Below are 18,645 nucleotides of genomic sequence, written 5' to 3'. Positions count from 1 at the left end.
CAACTCCGTTTCCCCTTGTCTCATATTTTCTCTCTCTCTCTATCTCTCCCAAATAAAAAGAAAAGTAATGCTACTGGACCTTCAATTTCACATTTAGGGTAGGAATTACCATGGGTAAAGTGGCAGAATCACAGGTTTGGTATGAGGTTTGCACTTGGTCTTGTTACATTAAAAAAAAAAAAAAAAGCTATACTTCTATTTTAGACTTTGTTTTTTGACATCTAGCACAATTAATTCTTCTTAAACATTAATTAGTTATGAGCTATGTTTTTATTTCACTTTTTGCTTTTCTCACCTAATCAGTTAGTCTAGTTTGTTATCCTTAAAAATAGGGGGGAAAAGACTATCTAAAGCAATGTCCTTCCTAAAGGGACAATTTAATTTTCTCTCTTTCCTTTAAGAATAAGATATTTTTTTAATTTCTTAGTTTGAAATAATTTCAGACCTACAGAAGAATTAATTACAGGAATAATGCTAGCAGTCCTCATATACTTTTTATTCAGATTCCCTAAATGTTTTCATGTTTGTTTCATTATTCTCTCTATACACATGTTAATATTTTCTGAACCATTTGGGTATAAGTTACCAACATGGTGATCCTTTGCCCCTAAATACTTGAGTGCGTATTTCCATAAAAACAAGATTATTCTCCTACCTACCCACAACATAATGAACAAAATCAGGAAGTTAACATTAGTTATAATACTGACACCTAATCTATAGACCTTGCAGCTGATTTAATAATGTGCTATGTAGCTAAAAAAGTGTTAAAATATAGTGTTATATTCATTTCAGGTGTACAAAATAGTGATCCACCAGTTCCATATATTACTCAGTGCTCATCAAGATAGTGTACTCTTTTTTTTTTTTTAAATGTTTTATTTATTTCTAGGAGAGAGAGAGAGAGACAGCGTGAGCAGGGGAGGGTCAGAGAGAGAGGGAGTCACAGACTGAAACAGGCTCCAGGCTCTGAGCTGGCAGTCAGCACAGAGCCCGACGCGGGGCTCGAACCCACGAACCGCGAGATCATGACCTAAGCGAAAGTCAGACACTTAACCGACTAAGCCACCCAGGCGCCCCAAGATAGTGTACTCTTAATCCCCTTCTTCTAGTTCAGGACTTCCCCCGCACCTCCCTTCTGGTAACCATCAGTTTGTTCTCTATAGTTAAGAGTTTGTTTTTTGGTTTGTCTCTCTCTCTTTGGTTCTTTTGTTTTGCTTTGCTTTCTTAAAATCCACATATGAGTGAAATCCTATGGTAATTGTGTTTCTCTGTCTTATTTCCCTTAGCATTATACTTTCTAGATCCATCCATGTTGTTGCAAATGGCAAGATTTCATTCTTTTTTTATGGCTGAATGATAATTCCATTGTATGTGTATGCCACATCTTCAGTCTTCTACCGATGGACACTTGGGCTGCTTCCATAGTTTGGATATTGTAAATAATGCTGGAATATATAGGGGTGCATACATCCCTTCAAATTAGTGTTTTTATATTCTTTGCATAAATACCTACTGGTGCAATTCCTAGATTGTGGGGTAGTTCTATTTTTTATTTTTCAAGGAAACTTCTTGTTGTCTTCCACAGAGGCTGCACCAGTTTGCATTTCTATCAATAGTGCACAAAGGTTTCTTTTGTTTCCACATCCTTGCCAACACCTGTTGTTTCTTGAGTTTTTGAGTTTAACTGTTCTAACAGGTGTCAGGTGATAACCTTATTGTAGTTTTGATTTGAATTTCCCTGATGTGAATGATGTGGAACATCTTTTCATGTGTTTGTTGGCTATCTAGATGTCTTCTTTGGAGAGATGTCTGTTTGGATTATTTGGATTTTTTTTTTTTTTTTTGGTGTTGGGTTGTATAAGTTTTTTATATAATTTGGATGGTAATCCTTTATCGGATATGTCAGTTGGAAATGTCTTCTCCCAATCAGTAGTTTTTCTTTTAGTTTTGTTGGTTGTTTCCTTTGCTGTGCAGAAGCTTTTTATTTTGATGAACCCCTAAGAGCTTATTTTTCCTTTGGTTTCTCTTGCCTCAGGAGAAAGATCTAGAAAGATACTGTTATGGCCAGTGTCAGAAAAAGTACTACCTGTGCTCTTCTAGGATTTTTATGGTTTCAGGTCTCACACTTACGTCCTTAATCCATTTTGAGTTTTTGTGTACAGTGTTAAGAAAGTGGCCCAGTTTCCTTCTCTTGCATGTAGCTGTGCAGTTTTCCCAGTACCATTTGTTTAAGAGATACTCTCTTTTCCTCCATTGCATCTTCTTGACTCCTTTGTCAAAGATTAACATAACAATTACAAAGATTAACAATAATATTGTGGGTTTATTTCTGTGCTTTCTGTTCTGTTGGTCTGTGTGTCTGTTTTTGTACAAGTACCATATTGTTTTGATTAGTATAGATTTGTAATGTAACTTGAAATCTGGAATAGTTCCAGTTTTTATTTTCTTTTTCAAGATTGCTTGGCTATTCAGGGTCTTTTGTGGTTCCATGCAAATTTTAGGATTATTTTTTCTAGTTCCATGAAAAATGCTGTTAGCATTTTGATAGGAATTGCATTAAACATGTAGATTCCTTCAAAAAGAAGGAAATCTTGCCATTTGCAACTACGTGGATGGAACTAAAGGGTATCCTGCTAAGCGAAATTAGTCAGAGAAAGACATATCCTCTGACTTCACTCCTATGAGGACTTTAAGATACAAAACAGATGAACATAAGGAAAGGGAAGCAAAAATAATATAAAAACAGGGAAGGGAAGAAAAACATGAGACTTAAATATGGAGAACAAACGGTTACTGGAGGGGTTGTGGGAGGGGGGATGGGCTAACCGGGTAAGGGGCATTAAGGAATCTACTCTTGAGATCACTGTTGCACTATATGCTAATTAACTTGGATGCAAATTTTAAAAATTGAATTAAAAAAATGCACACTGATTTATATGTGTGCTCACAAGTATGGCAGCGAATTAAAATATGATAGTAAGTGGGAAAGGTTCATGGTTTTCTGAACGTGATTATAAATAAGGGATTTCATGACCAAGTTGCTCTGTGTTAATAGCCATGTCTCTCCTCATTACACCCATGTAATGGGGTCACTCTATCGGAGGCAAACATAGGAAATTAGCATTGGTTTTGCACAGCTTAATAAAATTGGCATCAAAATCCCCAAAAATATTTTCGAGGAAGTATAATGAAATTCTAAAAAAAATATGTAGATTGCTTTGGGTATGTCGACATTTTAACAATATTTGTTCTTCTAATCCATGAACATGGAATGTCTTTCCATTTCTTTGTGTCTTCTTCAGTTTCTCTCATCAGTGTTTTATAGTTTTCTGAATACAGGTCTTCCACTTTTTTGCTTAAGTTCATTTCTAGCTATTATTTTTGGTGCAGTTGTGAATGGTATTGTTTTCACAGTTTCTCTTTCTGTTGTTTCCTTATTGGTGTATACAAATGCAACAGATTTTTGCACATTGATTTTATGTCCTGAAACTTTACTGAATTCATTTTTCAGGTCTAGTTGTTTTTTGGTAGAGTCTTTAGAGTTTTCTCTATATAAATAGTGTCATGTCATTTGCTGATAGTGAAAGTTTGACTTCTTCCTTACCAGTTTGGATACTTTTTTTCCTTTTTGTTGTCTGATTCCTTTCTGTGGCTAGAACTTCCACTACTATGTTGAATAAAAATAGTGTGAATGGATATCCTTGTCCTGTTCCTGACCTAGGGAAAAAAACCCTCTCCATTTTCCCCCATTGATATAATGTCAGCTGTGGGTTTTCCATATGAGGTCTTTATTATGTTGAGGTATGTTTCCACTTTGTTGAGGGTTATTTATCATGAATGGATGTTGTACTTTGTTGGATGTTGTTTGTACATCTATTGAAATGATCGTATGGTTCTTTTACTTTCTCTCATTGATGTGGTGTATCACATTGATTGATTTGCAAATATTGAGCCACCCTTTGCATCCCAGGAATAAATCCCACTTGATCGTGGTGGATGGTTTTTTTTAATGGGTTGTTGGATTTGGTTTGCTAGTATTTTGTTGAGGATTTTTGCATCCAAGTTCATCAGAGATACTGTTCTGTAGTTGCCTTTCTTAGTGGTGTCTTTATCTGGTTTTGGTACAGGGTAATGCTGACCTCCTAGAATGAATTTGGAAATTTTCTTTCCTCTTCTATTTTTTTGGAGTAGTTTGAGAAGAATAGGTAGTAACTCTTCTTGGAAAGTTTGGTAGAATTTGCCTGTGAGGCTGTCTGGTCCTGGACTCTTGTTTGTTGGGAGTTTTTGGATCACTGAATCAATTTCCTTGTTGGTAATCAGTCTGTTGAGATTTTCCATTCCTGCTTTGGTTTTGGTATGCTGTATGTTTCTAGGAATTTATCCATTTCTTCTAGTTTGCTCAATTTGCGGGCATATAATTTTTCATAATATTCTCCTACAATTGCTTGTGCTTCTGCAGTATCAGATGTTATTTGTTCTCTTTCATCTGTGATTTTGTTTGGGTCCTCCCTTCCCTTCCCCCACCTCTCTTTACAAGTCTGGCTAGAGGATTATCAATTTTGTTGATCTTTACAAAGAACTGGTTTCATAGATCTGTTCTATTTTAATTTTCTGTATCATTTGTGCTTTCATCTTTATTATTTCCTTCCTTCTGCTGGTTTTGGGTTCTGTTATTCTTTTTCTAGGTCCTTTATGGGTAAGGAGATTTTTCTTCCTTCTTGGAGTCGGCCTATATTGCCCTAAACATCCATCTTAGAACCGCTTTTGATGCACCCCAAAGATTTTGGACCGTTAAGTTTTTATTTTCATTTGTGTCCATGTAATTTTTTATTTCTTCTTTGATTTCTTTGTTGACTCCTTAATTGTTTGGTAGCATGTATTTATGTTCTTTCCAGATTTTTTTCTTGTGGCTGACTTCTAGTTTCATAGCATTGTGGTCAGAAAACATGCATGATATGACTTGATCTTCTTGAATTTGTTGAGGCTCGCTTTATGGCCTAAGAAGTGATCTCTTCTGGAAACTGTTCTTTGTGTACTTGCCAAGAATATGTATCTGCTGTTTGAGGTTGGAATGTTCTGAAAATATCTGTTAAATCTATCTGATCTGTGTGTCATTCAGACACACTCTTTTCTTGTTGATTTTCTGTTTGGATGATCTATCCACTGGTCTAAATGGGGTGTTATAGTCCCCTATTGTTATTGTATTTATGTTGATTCATTTTTTTATGTTTGTTATTAACTGTTTTGTGTATTTGGGTGCTTCCATATTGGATGCATAAATATTTACAGTTGTTATATCTTCTTGTTGGAATCTCCCATTCATTATTATATAGTGGTCTTCTTTGTCCCTTGTTACAGTCTTGTTTTAAAATCTATTTTGTCCAATATAAGTATTGCTACTCTGGCTTTCTTTGACATCCATTTATATGATAACTGTTTCTTCATCCCCTTCCTTTCAGTCTGCAGGTGTTTTTAGGTCTGAAATGCGTCTCTTGTAGGTAGCATATTAGATGGGTTTATTTATTTTTTTTTAGCCACGCTGTCATCCTTTGTCTTTGTATTAGAGCATCTAGTCCATTTACATTCAAAGTAGTTATTGATAGATCTGTGTTTATTACCGAGTTGTTACTTGCTTTGTGATTGTTTTGTAGTTTTTCTCTGCTCCCTCTCTTGGTCTCTTTCATAGTGTTTTGGCTTTCTTTAGTGATTCCTTTGCCTTTATTCCTTTACTTGGATTCCTTTGTCTTTATTCTTTGCATATCTGTTGCTGGTTTTTGATTTGTGGTTACCATTAGGTTTGTACATAACATCTTCTGTACAGCAGTCTATATTAAGTTGATGGTTGCTTAAGTTTGAATCTAGCCTTCATTCCTTTCTGCCTGACATTTTAGGTAGATGGTGTCGTATTTTATATCCTGTTGCGAATCTCTTGACTGATATTTACAGATATACTTATTTTTACTGCTTTTGTATTTCCTACTTTTTATAGTCTTCCTTGAAAGAGTCCCCTTTAACATTTCTTATATGGCTGGTGTAGTGGTCATAAACTCCTTTAGTTTTTGTTTGAGAAACTCTTTATATTTTTTTGTAAACTGAATGATAGCCTTGCTGGATAGAGGATTCTTGGCTACACATTTTTTCTTTTCAGCATTTTGAATATATCATGCCATTCCCTTCTGGCCTGCAAATTTTCTGCCAGAAAATCAGCTGATATCTTTATAGGGTTTCCCCTTGTATGTAACTTGTCTTCTTTTCTCTTGGTGCTTTAAAATTTTTTTCTTTAGCACTACTTTTTTGTCACTTTAATTACTATGTGTCTTGGTGTAGATATCCTTGGGTTGATTTTGTTAGGGGATCTCTATGCCTCTTGGATCTTGATACCTGTTTCCTTCCCCAGATTCAGGAAGTTTTTAGTCATTATTTCTTCAAATAAAATTTTTGCCATCTATTTATACTTCTTCTGGGATCCCTGTAATGTGAATGTTGTTATACTTGGAGTCCCTGAGTTCCCTAAATCTATTCTCATTTCGTATATATTTTTTTCCTCTCACCTGCTGAGCTTGATTACTTTCCATAATGTGGCTTCTGGGTCATTAATTCACTTGTCTGTTTCATCTAGCCTGCTATTTATTCCATTTAGTGTGTTTTCAATTTCATTTATTATGTTCTTCATCTCTGATTCATTCTTTTTTATCTCTGTGTTAAGGGTCTTACTGATGTTTTCCACTCTTTTCTCAAGTCCAGTGTGTATGTTTATGCTCATTACTTTAAATTCTCTCAGTCATATTACTTCTATCCATTTCTCTTTGGTCTTTTGTTGTGGTTTTGTCCTGTTCTTTCATTTGGGACATGTTCCTCTGTCTCCTCATTTTGTCTTTATTCTCTGGATCTGTTTCCATCTGTCGGGAAAGTCTGCTACGTCTCCTCCTCTTGAGGGTAATGGCTTGATGAAGAAGAGGTCCTGCAGTGCAGTGTCCCCTGTCCCCCAGGACCTTATACTTCAGGGCTGTGTTGCCAGTGGCCTGCTGTGGTGCCCTGGCTGCTTTTTCCTTTAGTCCAGTCGTCAGCAGAGGCTCTCTTAGCCTGTCGTGGGCCATGCTTGGTCTCCCACCAGCGTGGCACATTTGCACAAGGTATGCGCTGGTCTGTGTGTGAAGTGAAACCTGTTGCCTGCACTGGGGGAATGCAGGATGTGTGGGTGGGGCACCAGTTGTAACAGGATCTGCCTTGAACTTCTGCAGAGCCCACAGCTGCTGGTACCTAGGCCCGGCAGAAATGTGTGGGTCAGGAGAAGTTGTGTTGCTGATGTGATGCTTACATTGGTCTTCTGGGGCAGGTGATTCGCAGCCAGGGCTGAGGAAAATATGTTGAAAAGGGCAGATGAGTCCAAGTGTGGATGTGTGGGGCTTGGTGTAAGCAATAGGTAGGGAGTGCTGTGCAGCACCGTTCCTGCAGGTGCCTGTATGTTTATGCTGGGGGCAGGGAGTAGGGATGGGGGGTGGGGAAGGAGGGACATAACACCTGCCTCCTCCTTTGTTCCTGGAATGGTCTCCCTGTGAGCCCTGCCTCTCTGGACTTGTTCTGAGATTAGTAAATACATCTCAGTCCCATGTGCTCTAGGCATTTTTCAAACTGCTGCTTCTGGGCTGTACCTACTTGGGCCGTTTGTCATGCTTTTTTAAGGGCAGGAACTCTACTTCCTAATACCCTTCAGGCTCTCCCACAGCCCAGCTGCTGATTCTTAAAATTCCAGGCTTCAAGTCCTGCTGGTTATAGGAACTCATGTAATTTGGACCCCCCGGCTTTCAAAGCCCAGTGTTAACGGGGAGAGGGAGGGGATTGGTCTTCCCTGTGCAGAGGCTCCCTGGTGTGATTGTCTATTTCTCACCCTTCTCTGGGCCCCCAGCTCGGACTAGGGTGAGATGTGGCCTCTTCTCTTCCTTAGTTGTGTTGCCTTTGGGTTGTTTTCTGGGTTATTTGTGCTGATGTGAGTGTTACCTAGTTGTATCCACGGGACAGGGTGAGCCCAGGGTCCTTCTCCTCCACCATCTTCCCAGCCTCCATCCCAGCCAGATTTATTTCGTGCTTGGTTTTAGTTACTAGTTTTACATTCATTGTTACTTTATTATTAATTCTCTTTTGTGATTGTTATATATTATCCATGACAGTCATCGGTGATGTCTACCCCAGTATTTCTAAAAGCCTTGTTATTAAGATTTGCTTAAGTCAAGTTACTGCACTTAGCGTCAGACCTTTAAAAAAGCTGCTAAGGATTTTGATTTTAGCACATTATGCTACACTAGTTAGAGGACACACTGTAGTCGTCAGCCACTTTTGGTTAATATTTATTCCATATTTCAAATTCAGAGTCTATGGCTGCTAGATTTGACTTGAGTTTTATAATCTCCTCTCTTTTGCCTTCTGTTTGATGTCCTAGGAAGCACTGAAGTGATAAAATACTGGCAGCAAGTAACATTTTAATCTGTTAATCTTTTTATTGATTAGGGAAGTATCTGTCATTATCATTATTATTATATACATTCTTCCACCTGACAGGAAGATATTTATTGTGAACATTTGGTTAAGTTTACCTTTGTTAAAATCTCTCATGATCCATGAAAAAAATTTAACGGGTAATTTTCTATATTATAGATTTAGATGTTGGAAATCAGTCCCCTGAATTAATCTGAGTATCAACCTGTGATTTTCTGTTTCCAGTATGGTTTTGTTTAAAATTGTGTTTGATAAACCAGCTGTTAGGATTTCTAAATTTATTTATTAAAGCCTAAAACTAATTATTGGCTTTGTAGGAAAGCAAGTCAAGTTGGATCTACATGCAGATCTTCTGTTAGTAAACCCTGATTACCTAGATTGATAAACCCTAGGTTAATCCTATGGACCAGAGAACTGACTTTCTTTAGTATTAATCCCAAACTGCCTTCACTATAAATGTTAATTCAGAGCAGAATGTAAGATTGAGTGTAAAATATTTCAAGTAACTTTGAAAATTTTTAAAGCTGAAGTTTCTGCTGTAAGAAAGTTTATGGATGAATGATTTTGTTAGGTTTTTCTTAACCTAATGATTATGTGAAGTATTAAATACTTCATTGAGAGTTTAAATTATAGCTAATTCTGACGGCTTTATTTTGTATATGTCATTTGGTTTGCTAGACTACGATATACATACAAGTCTGTAAATTGGTATAACTCTTTACTGTTTATCTTAAAGAGGTAATAGGAAAACAGATTTTGAATGAATGTATATTTTCTCATCATGGAATAAAATAGCCTTTATTTGAGCAGTGTCATTAATAATTTGTGAAGAAATCTCCAAAAAAAAGCAATGGTCACTTTTTAAATTGCTGTTGTTCTTTTCAGAGCAAAATTCCAGTTGGAATTAAAGCTGGGAGTTCTAATAAGGTGAGTCCCTTTTCCTTGAGTGTTTCTGCTTTACATTCTGAAACTTACCATTTATTGCTTGACAGCGGTTATGGAAGAGAACTGTACTGTGGTTACTTGGCAATGGACACATTTTGCCCCAGAATCCCCAATTTCAAGCAAGCAGAGAGCTTGTATATTTTTTACAGTTAAATTATATACCTTTCTTTTGGAGCTATTTCAGTTACGTTCTTGAAACCTCTAGAAGAACTACAGTAGGTATTGTCAGTATAGTGTCAGATGGCCTACTCAACAGGTATCGTGCATGTATTTTTAGTTTTCTGTTCCAACTAGTCAACCTGTCATGTTCAGAATTATATTGTATAGAGTAAACAGCTATCAAGGTATTAGGAGCATAGTACTTTTAAATGGCATTAAAATATTCCTTTAATAAAGATTACCCCTTTCCTTTTAGAAGCATGCCATAATTTACTTAGCTGTGCGTGTTTTTAGGTACCAGTTAACTTGTAGTTTTTCATCATTGTATGCACATAGTAAAGGTCATCATACCCTCTCTCTGTCTGCTCCCTCTCTCCATTTTCTTTTGTTTTCTCCCCTGTGTGGTCTTTTGTTTGTGTTCACTCTCTTCTATTTATTTTTGTTTCAGATCTAAACTAAATAAACAGTGTTAGAGACATTTTGAGTCCCTTCAGGCCTCCTTCCCAATCCCATTCTATTTCCTCCCTCCCCAGAGTTAGCCACTTTTCTGGAATTGACAGGTGTCCTTCTGCGAATCTTCTTAACTTTTCTACTTCTAACGCACGTGTAGCCACAAGTGACATACAGATCTTTTAATATGCAGTTTAAACATTAAGATTATGCTTTTTTATTCAGGTTAAAAACATTTTTTCAGTTACCTTTACTCCGCATTATGCTTTTAAAGTTTTGTCTCTGATGTAGCTTTGTTAATTTTAATAGTTGTGTAGTATTCGGTCGTATGATTGTCATTGACTAGCTCTTCCTCTGTTGACAGGCATTTCACTTGTGTTGGGTTTTTGCTATTACAATGATGCACTAGCATTTTTGTCCTTTGTCTCATTGTGTACACATGTAAGAGTTTTCCTCGGTCTGTATTTAGAAGTAAGGTTGCTGGGGCATCTGTTAGGCCTGTCTCAACATGATGAGATAGTACCTAGTATCTTTCTGAAGTGGTTGTACCTCATTTTTGGTTTTGTTTTTAAATGTTGCTCTGGATATGGTTTTGCTTTTAAGACTACTGGTTCAAGGGTTTATGCATTTTTATAGCACTAGATAAATCCTGTCAAATTACTTTCCCAAGTGGGTTTTCTCGGTTTAGATGATCACCAACATACCAATACTAATTGTTTTTAATGTCTTATTTGTGGCTCCTTTTGATTTGTACTTCTTACATATGTGAGAGATTTTGATAATAGGATGTATCTGTGTCATCATTGACAGATTGCCAGTGGTATTTGAAATTATTACTAAACTTACCATGTACTTCCTTTCAGTACTCAAAAGTGGCAAACAATACCAAAGAATTAGAAGATTGTGAGCAAGCTAATAAACTGGGAGCAATTAACAGCACACTAAGGCAAGTTTATTTTAGTAGCATTGAAAAATATTCTCTTGTTTAGTATATTTATATCAGAAATCTGTTTTTCTTGTGATTTTGATAAAACAATAAAGCTTCAAGTAATTCTTAAAAGGAAAAAGATATTTTTATCTTAAATTCCATGGTTGCTTTGCTTCTTCCTTTTAGCTGACTTGTTCTTAAATTTCTGGAATGTATCATCAATAGTGACTTCATCAAAAAGTAAAAATTTAGGAGATTGCTCAACTAGCAGGACTTTTGGGTCCATTTTTCCTGGTTATTATAGGAAAAGGAACTTTAGCCCCTAAGTCATTCATTAATAGTAAGTCATTCTGTATGTTACATTCTGAATGGGAAAAGTTATGATTACTATAACTGTTAAGTTTCACAGTTTTTTTTTTTCCTATTGACTTTTCCTTATTCTAATAAAAACCTGCTTCTGAAGGCCAACGTAATTGTGAGTGGTCTCAGATCATGCACTATGAAATGATTGTATCTATAGTTGGGTTTGGGGAATGGAATATCTTATGATATTGAAGGTATCATAGATATAAGATCTATTGAAGAGCAATTTTATTACAGAAAACTAAAAAAGATAATACAGCAAATACTCCTGTATCCTTCACTCCAGATGAATAGATGTTATCTTTTTCTACCATGTTTTTAAGAAAAGGGAAATATCAAAGATAAATTTGAAATTCCCTCTGGCCTGTTCCCCAATCATGTATTCTTTCCTTTTTTCTTAGAGGTAGCTACTATCATGAATTTGCTATATATCCACCTATATTTTTCTTTTTATTTTTTATATAATCTTTATATGATTTTACTTTTCCCTTATATAAAATAATACTGTACTTAACATACTTCAACTTTATTTTTATACTGAACATTTTGCTTTTCTAGATCTATCTATGTTAAAACATGGAGATCTATCTCATTTTTTTAACTGATGAGTGGTTTTAGCTAAAAAACTACATATGAATATACTGTATTTACTTCTGTTCCCCTGTTGTTAGACATTTGAATTGTTCAAATTTTTTAACTTCTATAAGTTATGGCACCTTGAGAATCCTTGATAAATTATTGTTGGTGTACATTAGGAAATTTGTCAGGCATTAGTGAAGTTGGTGAATCTTCATATTGCCCACGTGCACCTGTTTGTGTTATTGCCTGATGGCTTTCCAGAGAACTCGTGTGGTTATGTACTGCCTCTGGTGCTGAGAACTTACTGGTTCTTCACATCCTTGCCAAAATCCGATAAGGTTTGACTGTAAAATAGTACCTCATTTTGTTTGTATTTTGTTACTAGTGAGCTTGAGCATTTTTCCTTTTTTTATATTAATAAATTTATTTATTATTTTTTTTATAAATAGTTTATTGTCAAGTTGGTTTCTGGAGCATTTATTTTTTATTTGTGTATTGAACATGTATGCTTTTTATTCATTCAGTAAGTGAATGCCTACAATATGTCAAGCACTGTTCTAGAGTATTAGGCATCTAGCAGCATACATGGCAAATTCTTTTTCTCAAATATATCAGAAGTAAGTAAAATGATGATGAGTGCTTGGGAGAAAAAGAAAACCGAGAAGAATGATAGAGAGCGAGCAGTGGCAGGGTGGGGTGGGGATGGAGTTTTATAAAGGGTGGTGAGAGGAGGCCACAGCGATAATGGGACATTTGCGCAAAATGCCCATGAGGGCGTAAGTCCTAATATGGCTGCCTGGGGCATGAGTAGTGCTGGCATGTGTGATTGTTAGTAAAAAGAACCTGTGGCAGGAGCATGCCTAGATCATTTGAGGAACCACAAAAAGGCCAGAGTGGCTGGAATGCAGTGGTCAAAGGCAAAGTAGTAGAAGGCAGATCCACAGATACCAGGATGGAGGCAGGGGTAGGATGGGGTAGAGATCTTGCAGAGCCTTGAAGATGATTACGAATATGGCTTTGAGGCTAAGTGGAATGAAGTGTCATTGGAGGATTTGAGAGAATGCGTTGAGGGAGCCCAGCGTTACGCCGTGGAGGCCTTGTTATGGGATTATTGTAGTAATCCACACATGACGTGATGCTGGTTTCGTTTAGGGGGATGGCAGTGGAAATGATGAGTGATAAGGTTCTGGATGGATTTTAAAGATAGAGCTGACAGGGTTTGCTGAGGGATTTGATGTGGGGTATCAAAAAAGCTAGGAGCTGCGAATGACTACAAGACTTGGAACGAGAAGAATGGAGTCCCCATTTACTGAACGGTGGATACCTGCGGGACGAACAGGTTTGATGGAAAATCATAGTTCAACCTGGGACCTGTTGAGTTTGAGCTGCCTATAAGTCATCCACTTGGAGAGGTCCGGCAGGCAGCTGGATGGATATACAAGTCTCAGTTTCAGGGGAAGGAGAAAGTGTGGGAGTCATTCAGTAAATGTATAGTATTTAAAAACCATAAACCTGAATGAGATTACCCACAAGAGAATATAACTAGAGACGTCATCGAGGGATTGAACCTTAAGTCATTCTAAGATTTTAAGGTTATGTGCCTGGTCATATTTGTCACTGTTGTTTCTCCGTGGTGGGGGTGGGGGGGTGAAGGTGGCATAGGTGTGCACTTTGAGATTATTATTAATTTGTGGGCGTTCTTCACATAATCTGAGATAGTGGCTTGTCTTTTAATTTTGCTCATAGATATTTTGTTGGACAGAAGTTACTAATTTTTTAAGCTTTAAGCATATAAATCTTAAGCATAAAGGTCAGTTTAATTTTATAAAGTGAACCATCTCTGCAGCAACCACCCAGAACAATACACTTGATACTCTGAAGATTGCCACGTGTGCTTTCCTAGTCATTACTGCTGTCCAGAGTCCACCATGATTTTGTTTTTTTTTTTTTACAAATAGTTTATTGTCAAATTAGTTTCCACATACCACTCAGTGCTCATCCCCACAAGTGTCCTCCTCCATGCCCATCCCCCCCTCCCCCCAGAGTCAACCATGATTTTGAATTACATTAGCAGAGATTGGTTTTGCCTATTTATATTAATGAAATAATAAGAAATGTCTTTTTTGTATCTGGCTTATTTTATTAAATATCATGTCTGAGAGTCATTCATATTCTTGAGCTTAGTAGCATGTAATTCTCTTGTCATTGGCATAGCAGTCCTAGTTAAGACTGCACTGAAATGTTTCTGTTCAACTACTGTTGATGGCTGGAATTTTTCGCTTTGCAGCCATTTCAAAAAAAGAAAATTTGGACATTTGGTGGGGCATTTGGTACACATTTCTGTGTAGAATATACCTACAAGTGGAATTAAGTAATACTGCCAAGTGGTTTTCCAAAATGACGGCTACAATACATTGCCACTAGTAGCATATGAGAGTTCCTCATTCCACAACTTCTCCAGCAATCAGTCTGTAATTTTTTAAATGGCTTTATTGAAGTTAATTGACATGCAGTGTATTGCAGCTACATGAATTGAGATTCTACCATTTGATGTTTTGACAAGTGTACACTCATGCAGCTCAGCATAATCAAGATAGTTGTCCAACCCACCACCCTGAAAAGTTCTCTCATGCCCTTTAGAAAGCCCTTCATCCCATTCTTTCCTGCCCTGTGTTTCCAACTTCGAAGGCTCCCGCTTTATAACACGAGGCACCATCTTGACAGGAAGCCCTGGGTGAAGCCCAAGAAATTCTTATGGAAGCAGCTTGGCATCCATCTTCAAACTGACTTAGAGCAGCTGGACGAGGTTCCTTCTGACTCCTTTGTAAACCAGACTGGGCCAGCTCTGTTAGCATTAGGTTAGCGTGGCCTGTCTTTTTTGCTGCCATGGCTTTCAGGCAGGGTTTAGGAGGACTGTCAGCAAAGTGTCATCAAATAAGGATGCTCAAAGAAAAAAGTTCCTCTCAGATTGTTACCAAGAAAACAGGAACTTGTGTCACAGTGACCTTGTTCTTGACTATTTTCAATGGAAGACGTATCTAATTAAACGTAATGATAGTTACTTTAAGCTGTAACTAGAACTTCTGCATTCTCGTTTTATGGCATCTATATTTCGGCTGAGTCAACTATGAACTTTTATTAAGTTGGTTCAGTATTCTGTAGGAGAAAAAACAAATCCCACAGTGAATTGAATTGGAAACATTTATTTGATACAGTTGAGGTGGTGCTCAACTGTACTTCTCATAGAGGTTATGTTATGTAGCAGTTTTTCAAATATAAAATAAATTCTTGGTTAGGACAGTAACACATTGAGGAACTACCTAATTTAAAGTTGGTAATACAAATAATTTTTTTACCTTGTGCCCCCCCTGCCATTGATTAGTGAATAAAGAAGAGTAGTAACACTTCTCTTATAGATGTTTTCCATATGGATTTAAGACAGAGAAGGTTTGAACATAGATTAAAGTGAATGTAGGCCAAAGTTTGAGTGACCGTGGTTCCTTTATCAGTTCTCTAAGTAGAGCTCTTGATCGTAGATTCTGTTAAACTAGTGAGGTAGTATGTATGATGAATGATATGCCGTGAATGAGAGTGATATTGGTGTTACCAGTGAGTATCGCATTGGAAGGAATGTCCTAGAAATGCAGCTTTTGGTGTTTTTGTCCTATAAATACAGAAATTAAAAGAATTATGAAGGTAAATTCAATTTCTGCTTTTGAAAAATATACCACAATTTCTAAGTTAGGTGAAAAGGCTAGCTTAAATTTTATGTTTAACTATATCTCATATATATTTATAAATTAATTTTCCAGTTAAAGTAATTATTGCAGTAGGGCTGATAATAGCTTCAGTATAAATAGAAACCTTCACGGAAGAGTTAATATCTATGTTTTCCATGTAACTTGTTATCATTCCTTCATGTAACAACTAATTGAATATGTGACACTATCTAAATTAAAGGCGTGACCCCAGGTTATTTTGTTTTTAATTATACAAGATGCAGTGTAAACATTTTCAACTCCAGATTTAATCATTTTTCTTATTCCCTCCTTCCCCTAGTAATCAAAGCAAAGAAGCCTTCATTGACTGGGCAAGATACGATGATTCACAGGATCACTTTTGTGAACTTGATGGTAATAAAATAAGCTATTGTAATTAAATTCTGTTTACTTTAATCCTTTTATGAGAGCTTGAAATCAATGAAAAATATACTCAGAGTTAGAGCTTGAATACACTGGATGTTGGTGTGTGGATCTTATTGTTCATAATGGCATTTATTGGGAGCTTATGTTCCAGGCCCTGTGCTAAGTGCTTTAAGTGCATTATTTCTAATCTTTGCAGTTACTTTATTAAAAAAATTTTTGTTTAAATATTTGCTAATTTTTGAGAGAGAGAGAGAAACTCTGCAAGTGGTGGAGGGGCAGAGAGAGAGGAAGACACAGAATCCGAAGCAGGCTCCAGGCTCTGAACTGTCAGCACAGGGCCCAGTACAGGGTTTGAACTCACAAACTGTGAGATCATGACCTGAGCCAAAGCCAGATGCTTAACCGACTGAGCCACCCAGATGCCGCTCTTCAGTTACTTTAACAAGCATCTATCTTTCATATCCAAGGAAAGGGAGTCTCAAAAAGAGACTGACTTGCCCAGGATCACAAGATGGGATTCAGTCCCGGATGTGACTGAATCCCAGATCTGACTGATCCCACACCTGTGCCTTTTCCATCATGACATACCATCTCCTGTGGACCTCTGTTTCAAGCTGTTTAGTTTAGGCCTGTGAACATATAAACATGTTCACACTGGAATTTTCTGGAGGTCTCAACAAACCAACATAAAGATACCTTACAGTACTGGGGAGGACTCTCATTTGACTTCGCCACAGCCCTCTTGCCAAGAGTCCTGGGGAATGGCATGAAGGGGGGCACTGTTTACCAGTAACTACCATGACTCTTAAGGCAGAAGGTGATTGAGTGACTCAAAATTTTTTCTGAGGAGAATATTCCTAAGAGTTTTGTGCTGCATAGGCTTAAATCATTCATTTGACCTCTCTCCACGTTTTACCTTTATATCGTGGGTGGTGGGAAAGAATTTGGGATAAAGCTTGCCTATTGGAGATACAGAGGTTCCTCTGAACTCTTAAAGCATATAGATTGGTGATGCTGCTTTCTAAAAGTTTTTGGAAGATTCATCTGTAGCAGCATGCTACAGTCTAGATGGAATAAGTTATAGCGAGTGGCTGCAGTAGTACAGGAAATTGAGACAAAGCCAAGAAGTGGAATGTTCTCACCATGGTTTATATGGTTTCAGCAAGGACATTTTTAAGAGATCTGAGAAAAAGTTTCTTTGGGTATCTTAACTCCTATTAGGATATTTAGAATCGCCAGAGATTTCATCAAAGCAAGCTGCCGTGCCAGGTTCAGAACTGACATCACCACTTAGTCTCTCGTTTGCTCCTGGGTCGTTGTTCTAATTACATTTAGTGTTCAACACTCACGGTCACTTCCTGCCAACCTATTTTACCTATTCTATATGAAAATAAAAAATTTTCGATGGTGCTTAGTTAACAGGTTTTTAGATTAAAAACTCATTTCTATGAATATTTCTCTTAGAGTAAATGATATGAACATATGGTTCTCTTATAGGTATTTAATAAAAAATATGACTCAGTTGCAGGGATCACCTGATACGATTAAATTGATGTACGCAATTACCTCATCAATATAAGTTGTGTTAACTAATTTTTTCACATTAGCTTCTGATATTGTAAAAATGGAAGAAATATCCTACAAGAATTTACATAGAAGCATCCCTTAAGATTTTTAGGATGGCATAATCGAAGTAATTAGTGGTGTTTATGTTTTGTGTAGTCTTTAAATATATAAACCATTCTACTAGTTGGACTACTACTACTCTTCTAAGTAGTAATGTTCATGTGTGTCCCAGTGACTTATATGTAGTTTTTAGTACAAGGTGAAAGATGTACATGAAAGAAGAAAAACCAGAGTAATATACATACAGTTTTTAAAAACCCACCAGAGTATCTTTAGAGTCCCTGCTGAGTAACTTCAGTTATCTAAAATCACTGGACCAAAACAAAAAATCTCGAGAAGAGTCACCCCAGTTTACTGGAGTGTGTCTATACCCCTGTGCACTGCTGTGTTCTTGTTGTTGTTCGGTGCTTATTTGGAAGGGAAGATGATCTTTATAGACCAAACTGTAGGCTGTTAAATAATTTAGCAGGTTAAGGTAAGCTGCTTCCCCTGTTTGTTTTGCCATTGTTGTCGTTATGCATGGCCAGCTGCTGCTTGGCTTCAGGTTTCTGCTCACATGATACCTCGGCAGAGAAGCCTGCTGTCACCTCCCTTATGAAATAGTGATCACTGTTCCCCTCTGCCTGCACTGCTGCCTGCTCTCCATGCACTGAGAACTTCCTGAGCGTGCGTGGCCAGTTATTTAGGCTACCTGCTTGTCTGTCTTCCCCAGCTACAGGGAGAGCTCCTCTGGTCCACTGCACCCTGCTACCCAGAACGGCGCCTAGGCGTGGTATCTGCTCAGTACATACCTGCTGCATGAAATAACCGAAATAGTGTGGTTTTTACTTTTGTTTTTCCCGTTAAAACATTAAACAGGACATACATTTAAAATGTTGTTTAAAACAGTAGTTTCTAAATCTGGCTGTGTATTAAAATTACTTGGGGACTTTATGAACTGTAGGGTCTCCTCAG

The 18,645-nt window shown here is 37.1% G+C and overlaps 1 protein-coding gene across 1 annotated transcript in view; it reads left to right on the top strand.

Annotated features, from left to right (window-relative positions):
• ERO1B (endoplasmic reticulum oxidoreductase 1 beta) overlaps window positions 1-18,645 on the top strand; it is a 56,160-nt gene that overhangs the window by 11,981 nt on the left and 25,534 nt on the right. Inside the window, exons 4-6 of the mRNA XM_077751736.1 lie at window positions 9,382-9,423; window positions 10,914-10,996; window positions 15,980-16,053. Of these exons, the coding sequence (XP_077607862.1) occupies window positions 9,382-9,423; window positions 10,914-10,996; window positions 15,980-16,053 (199 nt within the window). The remainder of the gene's footprint in view (window positions 1-9,381; window positions 9,424-10,913; window positions 10,997-15,979; window positions 16,054-18,645) is intronic.

This window comes from Crocuta crocuta, unplaced genomic scaffold, assembly GCF_008692635.1.
Source record: "Crocuta crocuta isolate KB4526 unplaced genomic scaffold, BGI_CrCroc_1.0 scaffold59-1, whole genome shotgun sequence".
Taxonomy (NCBI): Eukaryota; Metazoa; Chordata; class Mammalia; order Carnivora; family Hyaenidae; genus Crocuta; species Crocuta crocuta.
The sequence above is the reverse complement of the archived record's forward strand: the minus strand, read 5'-3'. Positions and strand labels throughout refer to the sequence as shown.